Genomic DNA, 24,097 nt, shown 5'->3' on the forward strand with positions numbered 1-24,097 from the left:
TGTGGCCAGCTCTACATTGTTCATGTCAATGGTGCCTGTGGGGGCCTGGGCAGGAGTGGGACAGATCTAAGGGTCTCTGGCAGAAGGGGATGGGACCAGGGCAAGTGCCAAGGCATGGTCCACTAGAGGAGCCTCACTATTCCTCTCAGGCCATGTGGGGAGGCTGGATGGTGGTGTGGGCTGCCCAGAGCCCTGGGCAGCAGAGGTCAAATGCCCAGCCTGGCCCTTGAGCACTTGTGGCACCAAGCCCAGCCCCACTTCCCCAAGGGGATACCCAGCTGCACTTACCTCCTCCTCAAAGTACTGCTGCTGTGCTTGCTCTCCTTAGCTAGGTTGTTTATGATGGGTACCAGGGCAAAGTCAGAGGGAGACTGAATGCGTTTCAGCATAGCTGGCCACCAGAAAATTGTACATTGGCTCCTGGCCTGGGCTAGGGCCAAGGCAGTGGGGCCCGTTCCCTCACTGTTTCCAGGATGGCTTTGTGGGCCACATTAAACCATTTTGCGGGCCGCATCCAGCCCCCAGGCCTTGTGTTTGACATGTCTGCTCTAGCTCAAGGGCACAAAAAATGAAGCCCATCATTACCTGTTTTGCAGTCCTTACTGTAGATTTGTTTATAAAAATACATAGTCATTTATATACTAGGTCTAGCTGCAGAAAGCATTAGAATTTCAGGGAGAGACAGTATTATTTCCAGTTCAAGTTTCCTTAAATGAGTCACTCAAGTGGTAGAAGTTGGAAATGGAAAACTGAGGGGGGAGTGAGTATGGGGTGATGATAATGATATTAAGTTGAATCACAACCTGATTAGGTTTTAAATCATCTTTTCATTCACAAAATGCTCATAAAAGCTAGTGTTTTTTTAAATACATGGAGCCTAAAGGTATATTTAACAGCTTCTGGATGGAGTATAGGTATTCTTGACTTATGACCACAATTGAGCCCAAAATTTATGTTGTTAAGTGAGACACTTGTTAAGTGAGTTTTGCCCCATTTTATGACCTTTCTTGCCACAGTTGTTCCCTGAATCACTACAGTTGATAAATTAGTAACCCTGTTGTTAAGCAAATCTGGCTTCCCCATTGATTTTGCTTGTCAGAAGGTCGCACATGATCTTGGGACACAGCAATTATCATAAATATGAACCAGTTGCCAAGCATCTGAAATTTGATCACATGATTATGGGGATGCTGCAAAGGTCATAACTGTGAAATATAATCATAAGTCACATTTTTCAGGGCCATTGTTATTTTGAATGGTTACTAAATGAACTGTTGTAAGTTGAGGACTACCTGTAGTGGTTTAGTCATCAGCTAGAAAGTGGGAGACCATAAGTTCACATCCTGCCTTAGGCATAAAGCCAGCTGGGTGACTCTGGACCAGTTACTTTCGCTCAGCCCTAGGAAGGAGGAAGTGGTAAATCACTTCTGAAAAACCTTGCCAAGAAAACTGCAAGGACTTGTCCAAACAGTCGCTGAGAATTGAACCTGATTGAACATAAGATATGATCCCTCTGCCTTTGCTCTGGTTATTGATGACCTGTGATGTTAAGTTTTGTATTTTGCTTTTCTAATAATGTAAAAATTAAATAGAAATTGTATAATAGAATAATATTGTGAAATAGTCCATCATCAAGGCAGTAACTAGTTTTAGATTGGCTTAAATTTATATTGTTGCAGCTTTAGATTTTTCTTTATGCTACTCTAGAAATTTCACATTATTTGCTATGGGGGGGTACTATTATTTCCTAAGGGGGAAAAAATCACTATGTTATAGGCTAGGTTTTAGTTTTATCTCTTTGACAGAATATTGTTGAACATTCTTTTGAATGTGCAAAATGAGAACTCAGGAATTATATGCAACCTTCTGCATGCTTAATATCATATATCAAAGGATATATTTGGTCTCCATTGCAATCTCATACATAAAGTAATAAAGTTGTTAAAAGAAGTGATTCAAATAGAATCATTTGGATAAATCTGTACCAACTATTTTGTGAAATGTCATCATTTACATGTTGAATCTGTCAAATATAGAAAATAAATAAAACATTGATTCTCCTTGCATTTTAAGAATATAATCCAGCAAGAATTGCTGTTATAGCATTTTATATGTTTTAAAGGTGCAGATAAATTTCTTAAGTCAAATCTTTGAAATGAATGGAAAGAAAACTGCACAACTGCAATAATTTTAGAAGCTTTGCATTTGGAAAAACGTATGAGTATGTAGAACCCTTATCATTAAATCACAAGGTTTCCTATTGACAGTCACTTGCTCTAGTACAATTTCAGCATACAGAGCTGAATTTCCTGCCTCTGTGATTTTGTGAACCTAGTATTGCCGTTATATAGCACTCTCTTCAGCTTGTCCTAATCATGTAAATTTTGGATGTTCAGCAGGAATTATTGCACATCTTTTTAAGGATTTAAATCTGATCTGGGTTTCTCTGTGAATACTTGTTCTTTCTTATTTATTTAGTTATTCTGCTGCTACCCTTCCTTTCGTCTGAAGGATTTTACATGTTACCTCAGTACTTTCCCTTTAAATAGATAGTGCCAGATCTAGATGGCTGATTTAAATATTCTACAATGCTTTAAAATGATCTCTGTTGGATTTCAAATCCTGTCTCCCAAGTCAAATACTGACGTGGCACCTACTATCTGATTCAAAGGTGAAATCAAAGTAGAGATTTGAACAGAATTTAAAGGTTTATCTCAGATGTTATGTAATTGTAGTCATTGAAAGTCTAGTGCTTATTAAGTGCTAAGAAGTTTCAGAGAAGCTCTGTTCTTTATTGTCTAAAAATCCTTTAAATATACTACATTCTAGCTCTACTGTTTGTCAACAAAATGCAACACATGTATGAAAACAGTAAACATAAGCATTTTTCTATAACATTTATCTCAACACACAATGGTTTCATTCTTTTCTGACAGTCATCTGAGAATTCTTTCTTCACCATTCACCTTGTAATTTGTGTAATGACCAAAACATAGGTATACACACACACACACACTGTCTGATAACTGGCAGGCAAAATTCTTCAGAATTTCACATTTGATAAGCCTATGATCTGTAAAGGATTGGCCCTAATGAGATGAAAGTCACTTTTCCTAGATGCTTCAGTTGTGTTTATGGTCAAGGAAGGGAACAGAAATTATCACTGATATAACTTGTCATGACTTTACAAATAGCATTTGAATTGCTTTCTTTGTGGAAGGTAAGCATTTCAGATAAATGCTTCTGTCACTCAAAAGACAGGTCAGCACACTGACAGGTCAGAACTCATATTCAATGTTTAATGTTATCTTTTTTTTCCCTTGATGCTTCTTACAATGGAAGAATGTAACTAGTGGAGTCCCCTGGGTTCGGTCCTAGGATAAGTGCTTTTTAAGATATTTTATATGTGGCCTGGAATTGGGCATGACTAGTGAAATCACCAAGTTCACTGAGGATACTAAATTGTTCAGAGTAGTAAAAACAATAAAGGATTTTGAAGAACTCCAAAGGAATCTCTCCACACTAGCAGAGTGTCAAAATGCCAGATGTGAGCAAGGGTAAAGTGATGCGTCTTTCTACCAAAAATCCTAACTACTCATAAAAGTTAATGGGATCAGAGCTAGCAATGATTAATGAGGAAAGAAAATTTGTCAACATCATAATGTCCTTATATCAATCAATGATATATTGAAATATTGTTTGCAGTTCTGGTCAGCACACCTCAAAAAGGATATAAGGGGACTACAGAAGTTTCAAGAGCAACTAAGATAATCAGTTCTTAGTTTTCCTACAAGATAATCAGAACAGTTTTCCTATAAGAAAAGATGGAGATTTTGGGGACTTTTTAGTCTAGAAAGGAAGCAAATGAGAGGGAGCATTATTAAGATGTGGAAAGTAAGAATGGTGGGCATAAAATGGATAAGAAAAAGCTGTTTCCCCTTCTTAAAATCCTAGAATTAGAGGTCAAGGCAGTGCAATTGAATTCTTTAAAAATACAGTGTATAAATAAATTGTGGAATTAATTCCACCAATTCATGGACCTCACAGAGATCAATGGCTGCTAAGCCTTGATGGCAATGTGACTACCTCTGAAGGTTATCTAGAAGACTTTGTACAGTTGGTGGGTTGGCTGTGAAAAAGATTGCTGATCTAGATAGGCCAGGCATCTGATCCAAAAAGGCCCTTCTTATGTTCTTAAGCTGACATTTTTAAATAGAAATGAAGCAAAATAAGCCTTCAATAGGCTGAACACTTATTTTAAATCTCTTTTAGGCCTGTTAAAATATTATAAAAAGGTCACTGTGGTCCCACTCTAATGGTTTAAATTGATTCATTAGGTTTCTTCAATATATAAGGATATTACAGACTCCTGTTATTTTGAATCTTATATTGGCATATCAGGTTATTTGTGTGATACATAATCTAGATAGAGGACGTGAATTATCCCAAGTGTTTTTTTTTAATTTCTAAGTCCAGACTAGTGTTTCAGGATCTCCTCTATCATTTAAAAAACAGCAAGGTAATTTTGAATTATTTTACTGCAGATTTACTGCAGATTATTTTACTTTGGATCTATTTGTGGGGGCTATTAAATTAAAAACTATATGATTTGGCTTTTGCAGAACAAAGGAACAGTGGTATTTTTATAATTTAACAAGCCTAGAATAGGGAAATATATCTTTTGGTAGCTTTTGATATCAGTGATGGTACCTTGTTGGACCAACTGAGGGAGTTGGGTGTGGGAAACACAGTTCTTTAGTGTTTCTCTTCCTTTCAGTCAGTGTTGGTAGGAAGGAGAAGAGTCAGATCTATATTGCAGAGTACCTCAGAATTTGATTCTATCCCCTCCTATTTAATATCTTTATGAATTTGCTGAGGGAATAATTTGTTGTCATGGAGTTAGGCATCAGTATATTTTAGTGGAATTTCTCTGCCCCAGGCCATCCAAATGTGGTAATGGACTGAAAGCTGAAAATATTTGAATGGGAAGAAATTGTTTTGGCTCAAGTGATTTTTCATCATTAACTCTGAATGAGATAATAAAGTTGTGCAATGTGAATCCTACTTGAGGAGAAAGTGGCAGCTGTGATCATGATAGCTTTCACACAAATGCATCTTGTGCACCAGTAGCACTTATTCCTAGATGAGCAGGCGCTGTTCATGGGTTAGTCATGTCTTACTTACCTCCTCTATTGCAACATGGTCTATAGGGGGTTGTCCTTGATGAACATTTGGGAACTTCAGTTTGTCCAGAATGCAGCGCACATGTGCTTTTTGAACACACCAGGATACAACCATATATAATTACTGGTATGTGAATGGCATGAGTTGCACTGTTCCTTAGTAAGCTTCCAAGTGCTATTATGATGTTGGTTATCATCTATAAAGCCCTATATAGAATGAAAGTTATTTACAGAATTAAGTACCTGTGATGGTTTCCACATGTACTATCAGTTATGGAAGGATAGATTTGCTCTGGGTTTCCTCAGTAAACCAGTGTCACCTGTTGAGTCCGAGGAAGCATGCTTTATCTGTCATAATCTCATAATACATAATCTCCCCCAAGAGATATAGACAATTCCAACTCTACTGGCCTTTCAGAAGACTAAAGATCTGGGTCTTCTTCTATGCTTCAGGGTGAGAATCTTAATTACTGAAATTCTGGTATGGGTGCATGAAATACATGAAAATTGGGGTTTAATGGAGGATTCTATTTGTTTCTTTTTTCAGTTTTAATGGATTGCTATATTTTCATTTTGTTCACCATCCAGAGTTTAACTGTGTAGATGGGCAGCCATATAAATTGAATTATAAATAAATAAATCCTTTGAAGAAATTGAATTATTAGGGTGTGTAGGAATTTATTGCAATGTATCATTTAAATTTATTTTAATAAGGAATATTCATTTTTATACCCCTTAATAGTATATCAATAATGGCTAACCTCAGTAACTTAAAATGTTCATTATGATAGGCTCATCATTTCAGATTACATTTTGACTGAGAAATCAAACAAACTCTAATAATTAACTTTATATAGCTGCATTCTATTAACAATCTAGAATCTTACTTCTGCATACGTTGCACAATTAGCAAATAGCTAGTCTCTACAACATATTGCTGAACCTATTATTGGTTATATATTATGATATATTTTTTCTTTATAATGTTTATTATTATTTATTTAGAAGTGTATAAAATAGCCCTTTGGGGGACTTAGTATTATGCACATGGACTTTTGGCCCCCTATTAATAATATGTATTGTATTTCTATCTTAACACTTTGTACTTACTTTGAACTGCATAAAGTGGAAAATATCTTTTTATCACTCAGTGCAAAACTAGTACTTGCCAAATGAATTAGTCCTATAGGTTCCCTTCTAGGTACAATTTATTGTGCAATGTTTAGTTTACGCTACAGTAAACCCTGAAAATTGGGTTATTTCCAAAAGTTGTAGGTAAGTTAACCAGGGGGAAATGTGATGTGTGTATACAGCCTCTTATCTTTTCACAGAAGACATGCCTCTACACATGAGTTCATCCCTGTGTCAATATTAATGATACTGCCCCAGCAGACTGTGACACCCATTTACTAATATTTATATAGTGAAAGATTAATTGCAGCCCATCTCACATCTACATTGTCATGAAAAGGATCATGTTGTGCCTGTCATTAATCATTACAGAGTAATGAAGCCATAACAAAATGTACACATATTTGTTTTTTAAGAGCCATTTCTCACATTAGAACAAATTTCTAAGCAGAAATGCTATGTCGTATGGTTACATAGAATCAAGCACACTCATTTTGAACTTAGTAGATATTATGTTAGGATGTAATGAGCATGTATACATTTTATTAATCCTATGATAGTGAGGTGCCTCTGTTCCAGAGTTTGGAATTTTTCTTCAAAACCTATCCTTGGGAGTTCTGAATTATTTTTTCTTGTTTCTGAAGTGGAGCTGATGTCCTGTCATTTGCTTATTCATGTCTAAATCTTACAAATCTCTACACAAATGCATAACATGCAACAGTTTATGTTACACAAGTTAATTTTCTTCTGTCCCTCCATCATGAACAGTATTACAGCAGGATATATAGATCAACCTACAAGGGGGCCACATCAATATTGCAGATGTTCATTCATTAGGCATTTTGTGCAATATCTGCATCATCCTGATAGTATAAAAAAGCTATTTGTCTGAAATGGTATCGGGTTACCTGCCTGAGCAGGGGATTGGACTTGATGACCTCCAAGGTCCCTTCCAACTTTATTACTATTATTATTATTATTATTATTATTATTATTATTATTGTTGTTGTTGTTGTTGTTGTTGTTGTTGTTGTTATTATTATTACTACTACTACTACTATTACTACTACTACTACTACTATTACTATTATTATTAAAGTCCTAATATTAATTATGCAATATCTAATTCTTTTTTAAAAGTAATGACTGAAAGGGCATTTCAAATCTTTAAATTCCATACTATTTGCTTCAAATGATGAGTGTGGGCTGACTAGTCTCTCTTCATTAGTCCCGCTCTCTTTTGCCCAGTTGTACCACTATTAAGATGCAATGACAAGGGACACAAAGTCACTCCTTTATTTTTTTTCTTCTGTCCATGTTTCCATCTTTGGACACATCAGGCAGAAGCCAATACCAGTATAGAAAATAAGTAATAGATATCTTTTGGGGTTCAGGAGGTGTTTTTTTTGCTGGGGTATGGGATTCATCAGATTTCTAGTCATACCTTGTCCAAATGCCAGTTTCAATCCTCCTTTCATTTACAAGAGTATGGTCATTCCATTTTTATCTTTATTTTGCAGGATCCAAATTATAATTTTTATTGAATGTGAAATAAGCAATTTTGACATACAGGAAGAATTCAAGGTGTCAGACAAAGGTTTCTTTGGTGGTTAAGAGCTACAAAAGGGAGGAGAGAGTGGGTTGGTGAATGAAAGTATAGGTTGAAATTGAATCTCCCATCTCAATGTTATTGGCACCAAAGCTTTACTTTGTCAGTGCTTTAAGCAAAGCATCCTTTCCAAGCAGCTTCATGAAGCAGTGCAGACCTTGCTTCTTCAAAGAGAAAGCAAAGTTGCATCACTGTTTCATTTTTCACTACTCCACAGTCTCCTCTGACACATTTTGTGCTCAGAAGAACCCTTCAAACTGGAGGGTTCATAGGAGCAATGAAAATTGCCTCAGCAAAATAATTAGTACTGTCCTCATTGCATGAAAGTTTCATAGTAACTTTCCTGCATGAGAGGCAGACAGTTTTCTTACAGGATCAAAAACAGCTATTGTATCAACTCACAATCTTCACCTGACATTCTTGTCTCTAAATGTCTGCAGTATTAAATGACCATAGCCGATACCAGAAAAGATGGATTGCCTATGTAAGAATCAATTTAATTTTTGCTTAAATAGAAAGGCATTATTTAGCTTTTTTTGTTCCTATGAACAAAACAATTTATTTCATAAGAAGAGGAAAACTGGTAACATATTTTATTCAGATTTTATTACTGAATAAAATAGTGTACAAAGAATGTCTATAATATCTGCAGGTATACTGTCCTTTTCCTTCTTTTTCATTTTCTTATCAACAAAGTTCATGTTCTGTATCCATCCAGTTTTAAATATTGTTCCCTTCCCCATTTCCAAGCTGGGGATCTTGCACTGGTGGGAATGGGAAAAAAAGTTTTTGTCTTGCTACCATTTGTGGTTAACCCATGCCCAAAACGGATGATCTGATGGGTGTAAAAATAAAAAATGGCCTCTTTATAGTGACAGCATTTTATTACTATACTTGTCTGCTATATGTTTAAGGAAACATGGGAGGGGAAAATTTGGGGTGGGTAAAGAAATTCTGGAGTTTTTCCCTACTGATTCTCATTCAGCTTGATGACATACAATTTGCATGAGATTATTCCAATTATGCCAACAATAATGGATTAAGAAGAAAGCTCTATGCAAATAAGAATATGTTGGTATGAGTTATCTTTGTCAGGGTTTAATATTATTGAAAGAAAGAAACGTGATCCTTCTCTGGTCATCTCTTCTTTGGAATGAACTTCCACAAGCAAAAGAAAGGATATGGTAACTCTGACCCTATTCAGCTTTCCTATCAATATCCAGTGAAAACAAGAGGGTGATCTCTTTTCCTTTAAGTCCAGCATGCCATATTTTCTGGATCAGCACTACATGTGTCTTTTAGATCATCAACACTGGCCACAGTGAACTGGAGATCAAATTCATCTGGATATATTAATTAATATTATATCAAACTAATTAAATGCAACTATTCTTTATGTCCCATGAATTTAATATATTCCCCTTCTGTCTCATTAAAATTTACAATTTGCTGGCAATTTTGAGAAAGGCTTTGAAAGCTACATTCAAGAATTGCTTCTTCACTCCCCACTTTGGAAGCCCTGAGTTATGTTCCAATCTAGCAAGCTTTCTCAACATATATTGCTTTCTGCTGTTGGGTTACCATATTTTCTCATAATATTAGAAAGTTTGGGAAAGTAATGTTCTACAGTTTTCTGAACCCATCGAACAAGTAGAATGCAAGGAATCTAGTCCTTAGTTCCAAAAATCCTTTGGGATAGAAAATGAAATAGCAGCATTAGAAGAAGAGAGTTCACTATGATGTTATTTTTTCCTAGTTCTGCTTCAAAGTTAGTTTCTAGACCTTTACAGATGCAATGTATGTGATGCTTTAAGAACAGCATGTTGCAAGTGTTTGCATTTCAGAGTCACAAATGGCAGTTTTTCTTACTGTTCACTTGGAAGACTTGATTCTTTTTGAGCCAACAGCAAGATGTTTGTACAAATTTTAATGGATTATTCTTGTAGAAACTTACTACAAAAATTATTATTTTTTAATCTTAAATTAAGGAGAAACTTAATTTGTGGTATTTTCCAGTATATCAGAAACAGTTATGGAAACAGGCTTCTAAGTGGTTAGAAATTGCACATAAGCAAAACATAACTCGATGATGGGCACTTTATAGATGGCACTGGAAAACTGCAAGTGACCTAGACTGATAAACCAAGCATGGCCTTTAGATTTTTAAATTATATACAATGTTTAAAATAAATTTAAAATTTAAGTATATTCAAGTTAAGAAAATAAAAATAAAAACATGCCTCATTATTACCATTTTTCTCCTGGAGACTAACTTTTGGCAAAAGAGCAAGGTCTCACACAAACATTTTTTACTCAGTAGACAGATTGCTTTTCCAGTTGGAATAGAGGTTGACAGCATTTCTAAGGGGGGGGGGTTATACTTGACCAGAGACAAAATTATAAAAGGAGCTTCCATGATTAGATTCATATAATTGCTTGATAAGATCCCATTGCTATCCCATTTGGTTATGCTCTTTTTTTTTCCTTGACCCAAATTTTGAATGCTGTGAATTTCCATGATACTCCATTGCTACTTTCATATCCACTCTCCATTGCTAACTCTTGCAAATGGAGATGTATCAAAATGCATCCTCAAGTTTGCAACAACCGTGCATGTTATGTCAAATCAGATAATATATGCTCTCTCTCTCTCATTCTCTGTCTATGTCTGTCTCTCTGTGTGTGTGTGTGTGTCTGTGTGTGTGTGTGTGTTTGTGTATGGAGTGTTTTTTTGATGCACCCTGTCGGTGCACCCTAATATGGGAAGAAAAAATCTTTTGCCTGTCCCTTCTAACTGTTAGCAATATATCTATATCTATATCTATATCTATCTATCTATCTATCTATCTATCTATCTATCTATCTATCTATCTTAAAAATAAAGGTAAAAATGTGACTCTTGGGAATATCCATACTATTAAAACAGTGATCACCAAGAGAATGCTTTAAGAGAATAAAATTTAATTAATCAACCAAGCTTTCGTCAAAATACACTTGACATCTGCAGATGCTTGATAACGGGACGCTTGATAACGGTAATAAGTCTACTCCCTATACTTGCCTTTTAACCCTGACGATGTCAAGTGTATTTTGACGAAAGCTTGGTTGATTAATTAAATTTTATTCTCTTAAAGCATTCTCTTGGTGATCACTGTTTTAATAGTATATATATATATATATATATATATATATATATCTGTAAATTATTGTGGACTTGGTTTTATTTCAATTTCTTTTAATTTATGAAAGAAACTAATTCTGATTTCTTCCTTTTTCAAAACACTCTGAAGGAAACTAGCCAAAAAGCAAAAAGAGACCCAAAGCAGCAGTCAACGAGAAATGGGGCCTGTTGCTGCTTCAGACAAGACTGCTACAAAAAGTGCCACTCATAATGAAGACACTTTCACTTCAGGCTGCCAAGATATTAATGGATTCAGTAAGTTTCACTTCTCAGGATGATTTTCATAATTAATTGACTTGCATCCCACTGAAGCAAACAGACAAAAAGTTAAAGGTATAAAGTTAAGGATTAAGGAAAAAAACCCTCAATATTATTTCAGTCCTGCTCTAATTCTTAGAAACAGGAAGAGGCCTCTTTCACTTTTGTAATCCCAATTCAAAGCAGATACTGACAAATTTCAATGTCAGCCCATTTGGTTTAGTGGTTGAGATACCAAGCTAGGAGACTGAGAGTTCTATCCCACCTTAGACATGAAAGCTGACTGGATGGTTTTTGGTGAATTATTCTCTCCCTCAATCCAACCTGCTCACAGGCTGGTTGTGGGGAAAATAGTAAGAGGGAGGAGTATTAGGTATGTTCACCCCTTGACTTAGTTATAGAAATAATAATGGTGGGATATAAATAAATAAAAATACCTGAAATCCCCAGATCCTTTTATAGGTGTCCCAAGAACTTTCTTTTTTCACTTTTTGTCAAAAGCCAGTGCAGTGTATTCCTACATTTTGAAACTAGAAACATAAACAAACCTATATGTCCTAATTATGCTTAACACATTTAATAACAGAAGGAAAAACCAAACGTATAGCCCTGATTCAAGAGCAAACTGAAAAAATATTTTGCATAGAAAAGACTAGACAGCTACCTGTCTAAAATGGTATAGGGTCTCCTGCTTGAGACTAGAAGACCTCCAAGGTCCCTTCCAGCTCTATTCTGATCACACTGTCTAGTACAAAGACTTCTCCATTATCATATAAGAAATGTGCTTAGCTTGAGGATTCTGAACTGGATCCACTTTGTAAGTATAGTCTATAGTCTCCATCCTGAAAGTACAATGATCCTATAGCTCTTTCAACAATTATGGATAGCTGTGCATCTAGTGAAAAGAGTAACAGCAGTTTCACACTGAATGCTATATGGCAAAAGCCAACATTGCCAAATAAGCTGTTGCTTCTTACATCAAAACTGTGAAGAAAATAAAAATTCGTTTTTGTTTTTTTTAAGACATTTTATTGGTTTTTTTAACATTCTTAAACAAAAAGTATTCAAGACCCACCGTAATGGTTAGGTGGTCAAACATTCAAAAGTGAAAACAACACAACTCAATAAATTTCACTATCCCCTCTCTATTCCCCTCAGTTAACATAATATATTTAAATATTCCATTTCTATTTTAAATTTCTATCACTATTAAACCTGTGTTATAACTTTATCTGTTTACAAATACAATAGTTTAAATTTAAATCAACAAATTATCAATTCTAATTCTTAATCTCTCACATCCCTCATTTTATACCACTCATTTATTTCTTCTTCCACTATACAATAGATATCTTAATAGAAATAAAATATTGATCAGCCCTATATATATGTAATCCCAAAGTCAATCCATCTCTTTAAAATAACAAAATAATACTAAACCTTGATTCATTCATATTCATTAAACAAAGTTCAAATTTTCTCCAGCTTATCATGCCTTATCATGTCTTTATTGAAATACAAGAAATCTATCCTAGTAATTTAAAACATTCCATAAATTATTAAAAGCATCCCAATCTAAGCAGTCATCATTTTTGCAACTCCAGTAAATAATAAATTTCATATATTTCCCAAATGCTACATAGGTACAATCCAATACGTTCTTAATCTATTTAAAATATCTACTCTAATAATCATGCTCCTATATGTATATATATTTAGTTGCTTATAACTTTGAATTTTAGTCTGTAAAACAATCCATAAATCCAGTATTGCCTTTTATTTCATTACACAATTTTAAATTTCTCTTTTAAGTCTAATTCTAGGTTTTTTCCTGTACCAAGTAGGTTTCCATAAACATGCTTCCCTTTCAATCAATAAGTCTATTTTTGTTGCTTGGAATGGCCTTTGAAGAAATAAAAGTCCCATCCTCTGCATCAGACATCTGTTTTTCTCCTCTTTAAAATATTGTTGCTTTATAATTTCAAATCTCAGTCCTTGCTTCTTCTGTTCCTCAAAGTTACAGATGAAAGGCTTGTAAGGTAAAATAAACTCCTCTTTTATCTCAGTTGGTTCCTCTTCTAATGTAATTTGGTTTGTAGAATAGTCAAGTGTAGTCTGGTCATCCATTTGCATGTTTGAAGTGAAGTTTCTAGATCTTAGTTCTGAAGTGGATTTTTCAGTATAGTACAAATTTCTGTAGTGGCCTCATGTATCTTTTCCAATATAAGCTTATAATTTAATTGTGAATGCAAATTCTCCATTTTGATAGTAGTTAGTAATAGTTTTTTGTTTTATTTATTTGTTTTGTTTGTGGAAGCTGTATTTGGTAAGAGTTAATCTATATCCATCCCCACAATTCCCACAGCCCAGTTTATCTTTTTCAAAAAAAAATGAAGATCAGATCTGGTTTTACTTCAAAGAAATAACAAAAATATGCAATATTAAATTTTCACCACTAGATGTCCTCAGTAAGTTAATGTTTAGATGTTCTTGACTTGCGGTCTGAAGCAGCAGAGTGATCGGCCATTTTACTGGTCGATCTTCTCTGTCAGCCCTCAGAGATCGATCGGACAGCTGGAGGAGCCGCCGCACCTCCCCAACCGAACCAAAGCCTCTTCAACGGAAGTAGCACCCTCCAGGGCGACTTTCGACCCGTATAAGAGTCAACCGGCAGAGGGAAGGCTAGCCGTTGAGGAGACGAGTCTCCCTGTATGGCTAGAGTTGCCGCGAACTGGAACCGGAAGTAGAAAACAAAAATTCCTGAATTGACAAGCTGAGGAGTCCACCCACAGATTACATTTTTTTCTCTGTGGAAAAAATTATTATCAGAAATGGACAGCTAACAAAAAGCATAGAAAACAGAACTTTTTAATTGTCTATGCTGCCTCCATTACTCAGTTTTAGTTTCTGAAATCTCATCATAATCCATAGCTTTTAAAACCATGTGGAACAGGTGAATAGAAATGTGCACTGTAGCATGCAAAACTATGAAATCAGGAGTTAGTGTAAAATCCCCCCTGTGATTACAAATTGCACACACTTTCACATAATGCTGCTTTCTGTTGAATTGGTCCTTGATTCAGATATGTAGAACAATAAACAGTATTAGCTAGCATTTGTGCACTGAGAGTCATAATTACTAAGGAGATGCAATGATGGATTTTCCTCTTCTTCTTTATCATCTTCCACTGTGATGATCAAAAACATTCTAAACAAATGAATACTACCCCACTTTAAAAGGGAGATGTCACTCCTGCTTCTGTGTCAAATTCCTCTCTCAGAGAAAAGAAAATAATTAATTATATTACTGGTTTGCTAACTTCAAGCAACAGGTTTTGTTAATGATGCTTTAGAAACTTTCTTTCCCTTTCTCCTCTTTTCAACCCTATGAAAGTTAGAAAACAAACAAGCAAACAAAGTTAACTCTGGTGAAACTGTGTAGGAGCAAGCTACCAAGGACAATACCATTTAGATAGAGAGTTATACATGGATTTAAGGGTTCAGATAAATTTGGAATATTGATTTACTATAAATTAGAATTGACTGTAAAAATAAACAGCTTCTCATGGGAATCAGGTAGATTCTGGCTTGGGAACTGCAAATTAAAACAAAAGATAAGTGATGGTTTTAGAAATTGGACTCTGGAGGCGAGTAAAGATTTACAAGCATTGTGTCAGTTAATACTGGAACTTATAGAGTGTTACAAAACATAACATTGGGAATATTAAAGGAAATCTTTGAAGAATGGAATCAGAAGTTAGTAAATATAATATCAACCCTGTCAGTATTATGTCTGCTTCTATGGATAGATTATGTCTAAACATTTTTAATGAAAGAAAAACAGATGTAGAATAAATTTTATCTGTCAAGATAGAGAAAATATAGAGTGTGGAAATACAAATAACAAGTCAAGAGAATGATTTGTAAAAGGACGCTTTACCTGATATATAAAAAAAGCTAGGTGAAGTTTTAAAAATTAAAAGGGAAATACAAACAATAAACCAAGAGAACGACCTGGGAAATGTTTTCATATTAGATCTCCAAAAAGGTTTGTTAAAGCCGTGAAGAAATCTGTGTGATAGCATAAAGAAGAATTGAAATCAAATCATATATAAATATTTTATTGAATTAAAAAGTGAGTCTGTTAGAAGTAAAAGGAAGGAATATAACTTGGTTTAATAGATCAATGTTACACAAAGACTTTTAAAAAATGTTCTGGCAGCCCTTTAGGAACTTTTAGCTGACAACAGGATTGAACAGTTCATGTTTTATGGATTTGCTTATAAATACGGGATGGGACATAGGATGAAAAGATATCTGTTTAACCTTATACTGTGAAGAGTTTGGGTAGGCTTGTTGTGCTAAAGGTAGGAAATAACTTCTTTATATATTGCTTTTCTTTTTCTTTCTTTTTCTTTTTTTCTGCACTATTTGTTCTTTCCATTCTCTTCTCCTTCTCGGCTTAGTTTGCGTTAGTTTTTACTATTGTAATTAATTTTTTTTAATAATATATTAAAACAGAACATCAGAAGGAAATAGCTTTTCATAGGTAGATACAACCTTCCCCGTTTTTTTTCTGTTATTGTTGTACTGAGAAGAAACTGGCTTAGACCATTTTATTTTCCTCTTGATGACAATGAAGAGAAATTCAAGCTTTAAATTACAATTCATAGAACTCAGTATCTTCAATGTTTCATTGATTCTGATTTTTTTTAAAAAAATCACTGTACGCCTAGATGAGGAATGATCAGGTTGAAGATAAAACAGAACTGAGAAATAAGAGAAAAACTGTACAAATGTTTTTATAGCAATTTTATCTACAAGTATAGCTAACATATCTTTAGGTAGCCATAAATTTATGGTAAGAAAAAAAATCACATAAGTATCTGGAATATGTTGAATATGAGTTTGTCCTCTAGTGTTCCATGAAGAGACTGTGATTATCAAGTGCCTTAGAGAACAAATGGATACTGGTATTACATCCATAAAGAGAACTGTAGAGAGAAAGACATCCTTAAATTTCTACTGTCTAATTCAGAAGATATTCTGAAGGGTTCCTACAGAACAGGTTCATATAGTCTGGCATCCTATGAGCAATGGTGACGTATTCAGCATGTAGGCATTTCTCTGCTGACATCCTACTGATGAGCTATCATGCAGGACTAAAGAAAATGTGAAAGAACTAAGCCATTGGACATACTGGATACTCCATATTCAAAACTGAGAGAAGAGTAAAAGAAAAAGATGATTGTCAGAATGTTAGAATATCATGTTAAACTATGAAAGTTCCTCAGGAATCTCAGGTTGCTTCTTAAGATATATCAAGTTGGCAAGAAGACAGTTTTGCTTTGAAAATAAAAGGCACAAAAAAGCTTCTGAAACAATCTATTTTAATCCATGGAAAGACTTTATGTTAAGATGGGGGAATGTGGATTTTTGATTGAACGTTGAAAGTCATGCTGCCAGGGAGCATTATAAATTTAGCATTATTTTCTGGCACCTGATTAGGTAGAACAATCAGGGCAAAAATGATCTATCACCAAGGATGAGTGCATAAGATGCTGCTGATGGACAGTGGTTTTTCAAATTGCTAGATGTAAAAGAAGACCTCCAAGCCATAGGTAGTCAGGAGATTTTCTAAATTCCAATGTTCATTATTGATTTGTTAGGGAGGACTTATTTCAAACAATACATGTTTTAAAGCAATATTTACAGCATATGTTAATTAGCATAGTAATTGGGGGAGAAGGAAATTATTTTGAATAACTTCCCTGCTAAATATTACCACAATTTCATTTTACACTATTATACATATAATAGCACACAAACACACAGCAGTGGGGTGGGGTAGAGTGGGGTAGGGTAGGATGGGATAGGATAGGATAGGGTATTAACTAAGCCATAGTCCATTTGATATAAAGTCTAGAAGAAAAGTCATGAAGGATAATAAAATAAATTGCCTATTTTAAATAAAAATAATATTCTATCTGGAGAATACAAGAATACATAAATTGAGTTCAGAAACAGACAAACTAAATGATAAAATAAAAAAATAAAAATATAGCAGGAAGCCAAATGCAGAATGAAATGATTGAAAAATGTTGCAAAATTCCTATTTTTGCAACCTAAAATTATCTCATAGAATCATGTTACTTTCTAATTGATTTTGACAATTGTGTTCAGGTCCAGATGCCGGAGTTATAAAAAAAAAAAGGGGGGGTGACAAACTATATCATACTTTCAGTCTAAAGATGGGCAAATAGCCCATAGTAGCTTGGAAGCCAAGAAACCTAAACAGAAGGATGATGTTTTTCTCAGAAACAAATTGTTCATATGGGATTGAGCAAAAAATGAAGTTTTGCTTTATTTTCTTTATATACTTTTTAGTATTAGATTGAGCCCTTATTTATCATCAGCCCCAGAAAGCAAGTTCCCACTACTTTGGGCTCTTAATTAATTAATTAGTTATCAATATTTTTGCTAAAATAAACAAATAAAACCCTACATTATATTAAATCACTAGTATGATTGTCCCTTTGTCAAGGCAGAAGTTATTTTATATTAGCATATTATCACAATCAGGAACCATGACAAATAGTTCACCGTGAAGTAAACAATTTGTCATGTAATAGCTAAATGAAAAGAAAGACAATTGGTAAGCCAATTTTATAAGTATTTTCTTTACCACTAGGATAACACAAAAAGTATTATGAGATATTCTGGAACTTTGCTTAGGAAATGTCAAATAAATGACAAACTTTTATTTCAGAAGAGTGAGTTTGGATGTGTGTATAATTAAATCCATTGTAAACATCACTTCAAAAATAATTTATTTTGTGAAAAGGATGTCGTCTCATGTTACATACTGCCAAGACTAAGAGAATAAAAATATAAATTGATATGATAGGCTTATCATATTAAAAACAGAACTGTAACAATTAATGGAGAATTCTGAAACATAACTTGCCTTTTATATTCAAAACATACTTTTTTGTGGCAGAATTTGAATTGTCTGAACAGATCTTAATCTTATTGTTGTCATACTTATGCACTATCCACACATTTCTAATTTCACAAGATTTCTATTATGTTCTGAAAAGTTAAGAATTTGAGTTCCTTTTTAAAAATTATAAAACTGATTGAAGCCTATGATTTACATAAGATCAGATAATACCTGGCTGTTATGGGAAAAACAATGTTTGTAACTGTTTATAATTCCCCCCCTCTGCAGATTACTTATGTCCTTTTAATGTCATATACTGCCTAGAGTCACGGTGTATAAGTTGAGTGGCTATATGCATAATAATAATAATAATAATAATAATAATAATGATGATGATGATGATGATGATGATGATGATGATGAAGAAGATGATGATGATTGAAAACAAAGAAATAATGATCTGTTACTACAGATCAAGTCCAACAAGAAGAGGATATCTAAAATGAATGCACCAGTTCTGGAAAGAACAACATCCAGAATCAGAAATAACAGAACAGAGACTAGCAGATCAACACCGATTTATAATACGAAATAAAGTATTCACAGAAAGAGAATTGGACAAACTGCAAAGGTTTACCTAGGGCAAAGAAAGCAAAGCCGTGCCAGAAGTAATTCAGAACGTAGAGGCAAACCAGGGGGAGTTGGCAGTGAAGGAATCCAACAGAGATATACAACTGTTCTCATTTGGAAACCAGGCACCTCTTCCTCAGGAAGAACAAAACCCTCTAACTAAAGAAATAAAAGAATTGAAACAAGGAATAACTGAGCATCTAGAACAGCACAAAAACAACAGAATAAGGCTGCCTGCATTGAAGCTTGTTCCAAAGAAACAGCTAGCACAAGCATTAAAATATGCAAATACCGCAATATCAAGTATAAGCACCAATTCACTGCAAGAAACAAACCAACTAATGTACAGCACAGCTGCAGTTATAACTGAATACCTGGGATGCAAAATCAATAAAGAAGAAAAACAAACAAATAATGCACCACAAAAATGGAAGGTTAGACTAGAAAATAAGATCAGCAAGTTAAGATCACATGCAAGCAAGCTAGAATAGATGAAAGAAAAGAAGCTGAAGAATGAGAAGACCAAAGAATATCACCTATAAACAAGGAAGATCAAGGAAGCACTGGAAATAATAAAGCAACAAATAACAGCTATAGCCAGGAAAATCAGTAGATATGAAGCTCGAATTGCAAACTATAGGCAGAACCTCTAATTTCAATCCAATCAGAAAAATTTCTACCAGTCCATCAATGGAGAAACTGCAATGAATCAGTCAGTACCTGACAAGGAAGAAACAGTGCAGTTCTGGAAGCAGATATGGGATAATCCAAAGAAATACAACAAGGATGCGGCTTGGTTAAAAGAGGTGGATGCAAATAAAACAGAAGTTGAAATGAAAGAACTAGTAATAACAACAAAAATGGTAGAAAAAGAGCAAAGAAAATCAAAAATTGGTCAGCACCAGGTGAAGATGAACTGCATGGGTTTTGGTTGAAACATCTAACTGTTATACACCCACTCATTGTCAAGCAGTTCAACAACATACTACAAGGAGGAGAAATTGAAAAATGGCTAACAACTGGGAAAACCTACCTAATAATGAAAAATCCAGCAAAAGGTGCAACACCAGGCAACTACAGGCCAATTACCTGCTTACCAACAACTTTCAAATTACTAACTGGTGTGGTAACTGATGCAGTACAACAGCATCTAGTTGAAAACAATCTCTGTCCACCTGAGCAGAAAGGAAACCATCCCAATAGCAGAGGAACAAAAGATCAACTGCTAATAGACAAAATGATCTTGGAAAACTGCAAGAAAAGTAAGACCAACCTGAATGTGGCATGGATTGACTACAAAAAGGCATTTGACTCTCTGCCACATGACTGGATAATCAAGTGTCTAGAAATAACAGGAGTCAGTAAAAACATCAGAAAATTTGTGCAAAGATCAATGGCACAATGGAAGACACAGTTGCAGATCAATGGTAAGAGACTGGGAGAGGTTAATATCAAGAGAGGAATATTTCAAGGAGATTCATTATCATCATTATTATTTGTTATTGCACTGTTTCCTCTGTTGACCATACTGAATAACTCAGGACATGATTATCAAACATCAAAAATATCTGCCAGACTATCCCATCTCCTTTACATGGATGATCTGAAGCTGTATGGAAAAACATCATCTGAAATAGAATCGCTGCTCAACACTGACCGTATATATAGCCAAGATGGAGTTTGCAATGGAGTTTGGCTTGGACAAGTGTGCCACACTTACTATCAAACAAGGAAAAATAGTGAAAACTGAAGGAATCAAGATGCCCCATGAAAATAACATTAAGAGTCTGGATGAGGAAGATTATTACAAATACTTGGGTATCCTTCAAGCTGACAACATCAAGCACACTGAAGTCAAGAAAAAGATTAGAGGTGAATACATCAAGAGAGTGAAGAAGATCTTAAAGTCCAAACTCAATGGAGGAAATACCATAAAGGCAATCAACACCTGGGCAATCCCAGTCATTAGGTACACAGCTGGAATAGTGGACTGGACTCAAGCAGAACTAAAAGCAATGGATAGGAAGACCAGAAAAATAATGACAATGAATCATGCCCTTCATCCACGCAGCGACATTGATAGACTTTATCTACCAAGGCAAATAGGTGGGCGTGGAATGCTACAAGTACATCAGATGGTTGAAGAAGAAAAAAATGGCTTTGGAAGAATATCTGAAGAACAATGATGAAGATTCACTGAAATTAGTATATCAGGAAGGCTTACTGACTACTGGAGAGACCAAACTGGCCTACAAGAAAAACCAAATGAAGAACAGAATAGAGGCATGGGAAGACAAAGCACTACATGGCCAATACATTAAAAAAATAGCTGGGAAAGCAGATAATAACAAGACCTGGCAATGTTTAAGAGCAAGAAAATTGAAGAAAGAGACCGAGGGATAATTCTGGCTACACAAGACCAAGCCTTAAGGACAAATGCATATAAAGTCAAAATTGAGAAGACAGCAACAGACAGTAAGTGCCACCTATGCAAAGAAGCTTAAGAAACAATGGACCACCTGGTAAGCTGTTGCAAGAAGATTGCACAGACTGACTACAAGCAGCGGCATGACAAAGTAGCAACAATGGTGCATTGAAAGATCTGCAAAAAATATCATTTGCCTGTAAGTAAAAACTGGTGGGATCATAAAATAGAGAAAGTCATAGAAAATGATAAAATTAAACTGCTCTGGGACTTCAGAATTCGAACAGACAAGCACCTGCAACATAACACCCCAGACTTAACAATTGTCGATAAGAAAGACAAAAAAGTCTGGATAGTGGACTTGGCAATGCCTGGAGACAGCAGAATAGATGAGAAAGAACTGAGAAGATAACAAAATACAAAGACCTACAAATAGAAATAGAATGACTGTGGCAAAAGCAAGCAAGGGTAGTACCAATAGTAATAGGCTCCTTGGGTGCAATCCCAAAACAAATGGAGCACCACTTGAACACCATTGGCATTGACAAATTTGTTATTAGTCAATGGCAAAAGGCGGCCTTACTAGGAACTGCTTCCATCCTGTGACGATACCTGTAATACCATCAAACATCCACATCTGCCTATCCCAGGTCCTGGGTAAGGATTCGATAGGTAGACAAAATGCCAAATCCAGTCTGAACATCTGGCTGACTGTGTGATGATTCATAATAATAATAATATCATAAAGATCCTGGAGTCAGCAGAATAGAAAAGAAAGAACTGGAAGAAATCACAAAATACAAAGATCTGCAAATAGAAATAGAATGACTGTGGCAAAAGAAAGCAAAGATAGTACCAATAGTAATAGGTGCCTTAGGTGCAATACCAAAACAAGTGGAGTACCACTTAAACACCCTCGGCATTGACAAAATCACCATCAGTCAATTGCAAAAGGCAGCTTTACTTGAAACAGCTTACTTCCTCTGACAATTCCTTTGACATCATCAAATAATAACATCTGCGTGTCCCAGGTCCTTGGAAAGAATTCGACAGATGAATGAAAAGCCAAATCCAGTCTAAACATCTGGCTGACTGAGTGACATACCACAATAATAAGCATTTAGATCTTCAGCAGCATTGTAATAGAAAGGCATATTACTTATAACGTTCACCAACATACAGACATGTTTTAATTGTAATATGTTTTAGCAGCAACATTCAGTATGAGATAGAAAGTCAGTTTACAGAGATTAAATCCATTGACTGATAAATATGAAAATGTTCTGTTAGAAGATGGCATGTTAATTTTTCAATTAACTTTTTTTAATTCTACAGTATATAGCAAATACTGTATAAATCACTGTAAACATTTTTAATATATTTTTCCTCTGTTTATACAGAAGTGCAAATGGCAGGGAGAAACAGAGGAAATTTAAACTCAGTTACAGAAAATTCTTCCTATTGATTAGAAACAATAATTTATTATTGTTAATTTGTTCTGGGATTGCAAGCAATACATCCCAAAAGATGGCAAAATGATTTTCAGAATATCTCATGAATTTATACTTAGACATCTTAGATGTATATCTCTAGCATTACTTGCAGAAAATTTGAGTACTTGTCTTGTTTTGAATTCAGAGAGTATCTGTGAGCAAAAAGCATATGGCTTGCTATGTTTTGTTGCTGTTTACTTTACAAAGCAGAGAATCAGCTTTTGCTTATAAATACCAGAAAATTATTATGTAGAGCCAGTGTGAAAAATTTGGCTGAGACTGAAAGATCCATGTTCAGATTTTCTCTGCAAACGATCCTGACATATTCTCTTATTCAATGGAAAGAATTTTATATTCTTTATTATATTCTTTATTATATTTTATAATATTCAAATATAGCTTGGACAAAGCTTGTTGTGTTACTTGGACATACTGTAGTACTTACTTAGAACTTTGCATCATCACTTTTAGTAGCACAAGTTAAAATAGCAAAAATTTGGAAAATGATTTTTTTATATTTGTCGATACAGTTCAAGCTGAAACAGTAATTCATTCTAAGATTCATATGTCAGTGTAGTACCATTTATATTAAATATAAGATTTCTTATATTTATATTATTTTAAATATTTATAATAGATTTTTAACAGCTAATCCAGATTGTCATCATCTATTTCTTTTTTTTTTCTTTAGATGTTGCTTAAAATACTGCTACAGGAGTAGCTGGTTGGCCACTGATAAATACTAAAGCAGTAGTTTCCAAACTTGGTAACTTTAAAATGTGTGGACTCCAATTTCCAAAATTTACCAGCTAGCAATTTTTTCCCTATAAAACTGAAAAAAATGGCAGAGACCAAAACAACATTTAATCTAGGAATGGGAAATAGTAATTACAATTGAACATGCTAAATTGAGTAATTTTGAATAATGATGTATCCAGTGGCTTTGAATATGCTTTAGTAAGTCTACATATTATTTTTGATAGTTCCCTCTTGTAATGGTAGTTTGCAATACTTTTAAACAAAATTCATAAAAATGTACAGACTGTGGGGAAGCCAGTCATAAAACAGGTGGAATTCAACACTGTGGTAGAAAATTAAGGATAGTAAGTCCAGTGGGGTATGGCATACTTATAAAGATATCTCCTTCTCTATTAAAGGGGGTTAATGGGAAATAGGATAAAGAAAGATGAAGTGAGAAAGTAAATCTAGCCTGGAAAACTAATAAGCCTTGAAAATCCCCTCTG

At 34.6% G+C, this 24,097-nt stretch overlaps 1 protein-coding gene across 5 annotated transcripts in view; it reads left to right on the plus strand.

The window, feature by feature from the left end:
* Positions 1–24,097, plus strand: part of PTPRT (protein tyrosine phosphatase receptor type T) — a 704,411-nt gene that overhangs the window by 605,616 nt on the left and 74,698 nt on the right. For all 5 annotated transcript variants that reach the window (XM_039323711.1, XM_039323714.1, XM_039323712.1 and 2 more), the window contains one exon: positions 11,214–11,359. In XM_039323711.1, coding sequence (XP_039179645.1) covers positions 11,214–11,359 — 146 coding nt within the window. The remainder of the gene's footprint in view (positions 1–11,213; positions 11,360–24,097) is intronic.

The sequence above is a fragment of the Crotalus tigris genome, unplaced genomic scaffold (assembly GCF_016545835.1).
Source record: "Crotalus tigris isolate CLP2741 ecotype Arizona unplaced genomic scaffold, ASM1654583v1 scf7180000024281.4978605, whole genome shotgun sequence".
In the NCBI taxonomy this organism is placed as follows: Eukaryota; Metazoa; Chordata; class Lepidosauria; order Squamata; family Viperidae; genus Crotalus; species Crotalus tigris.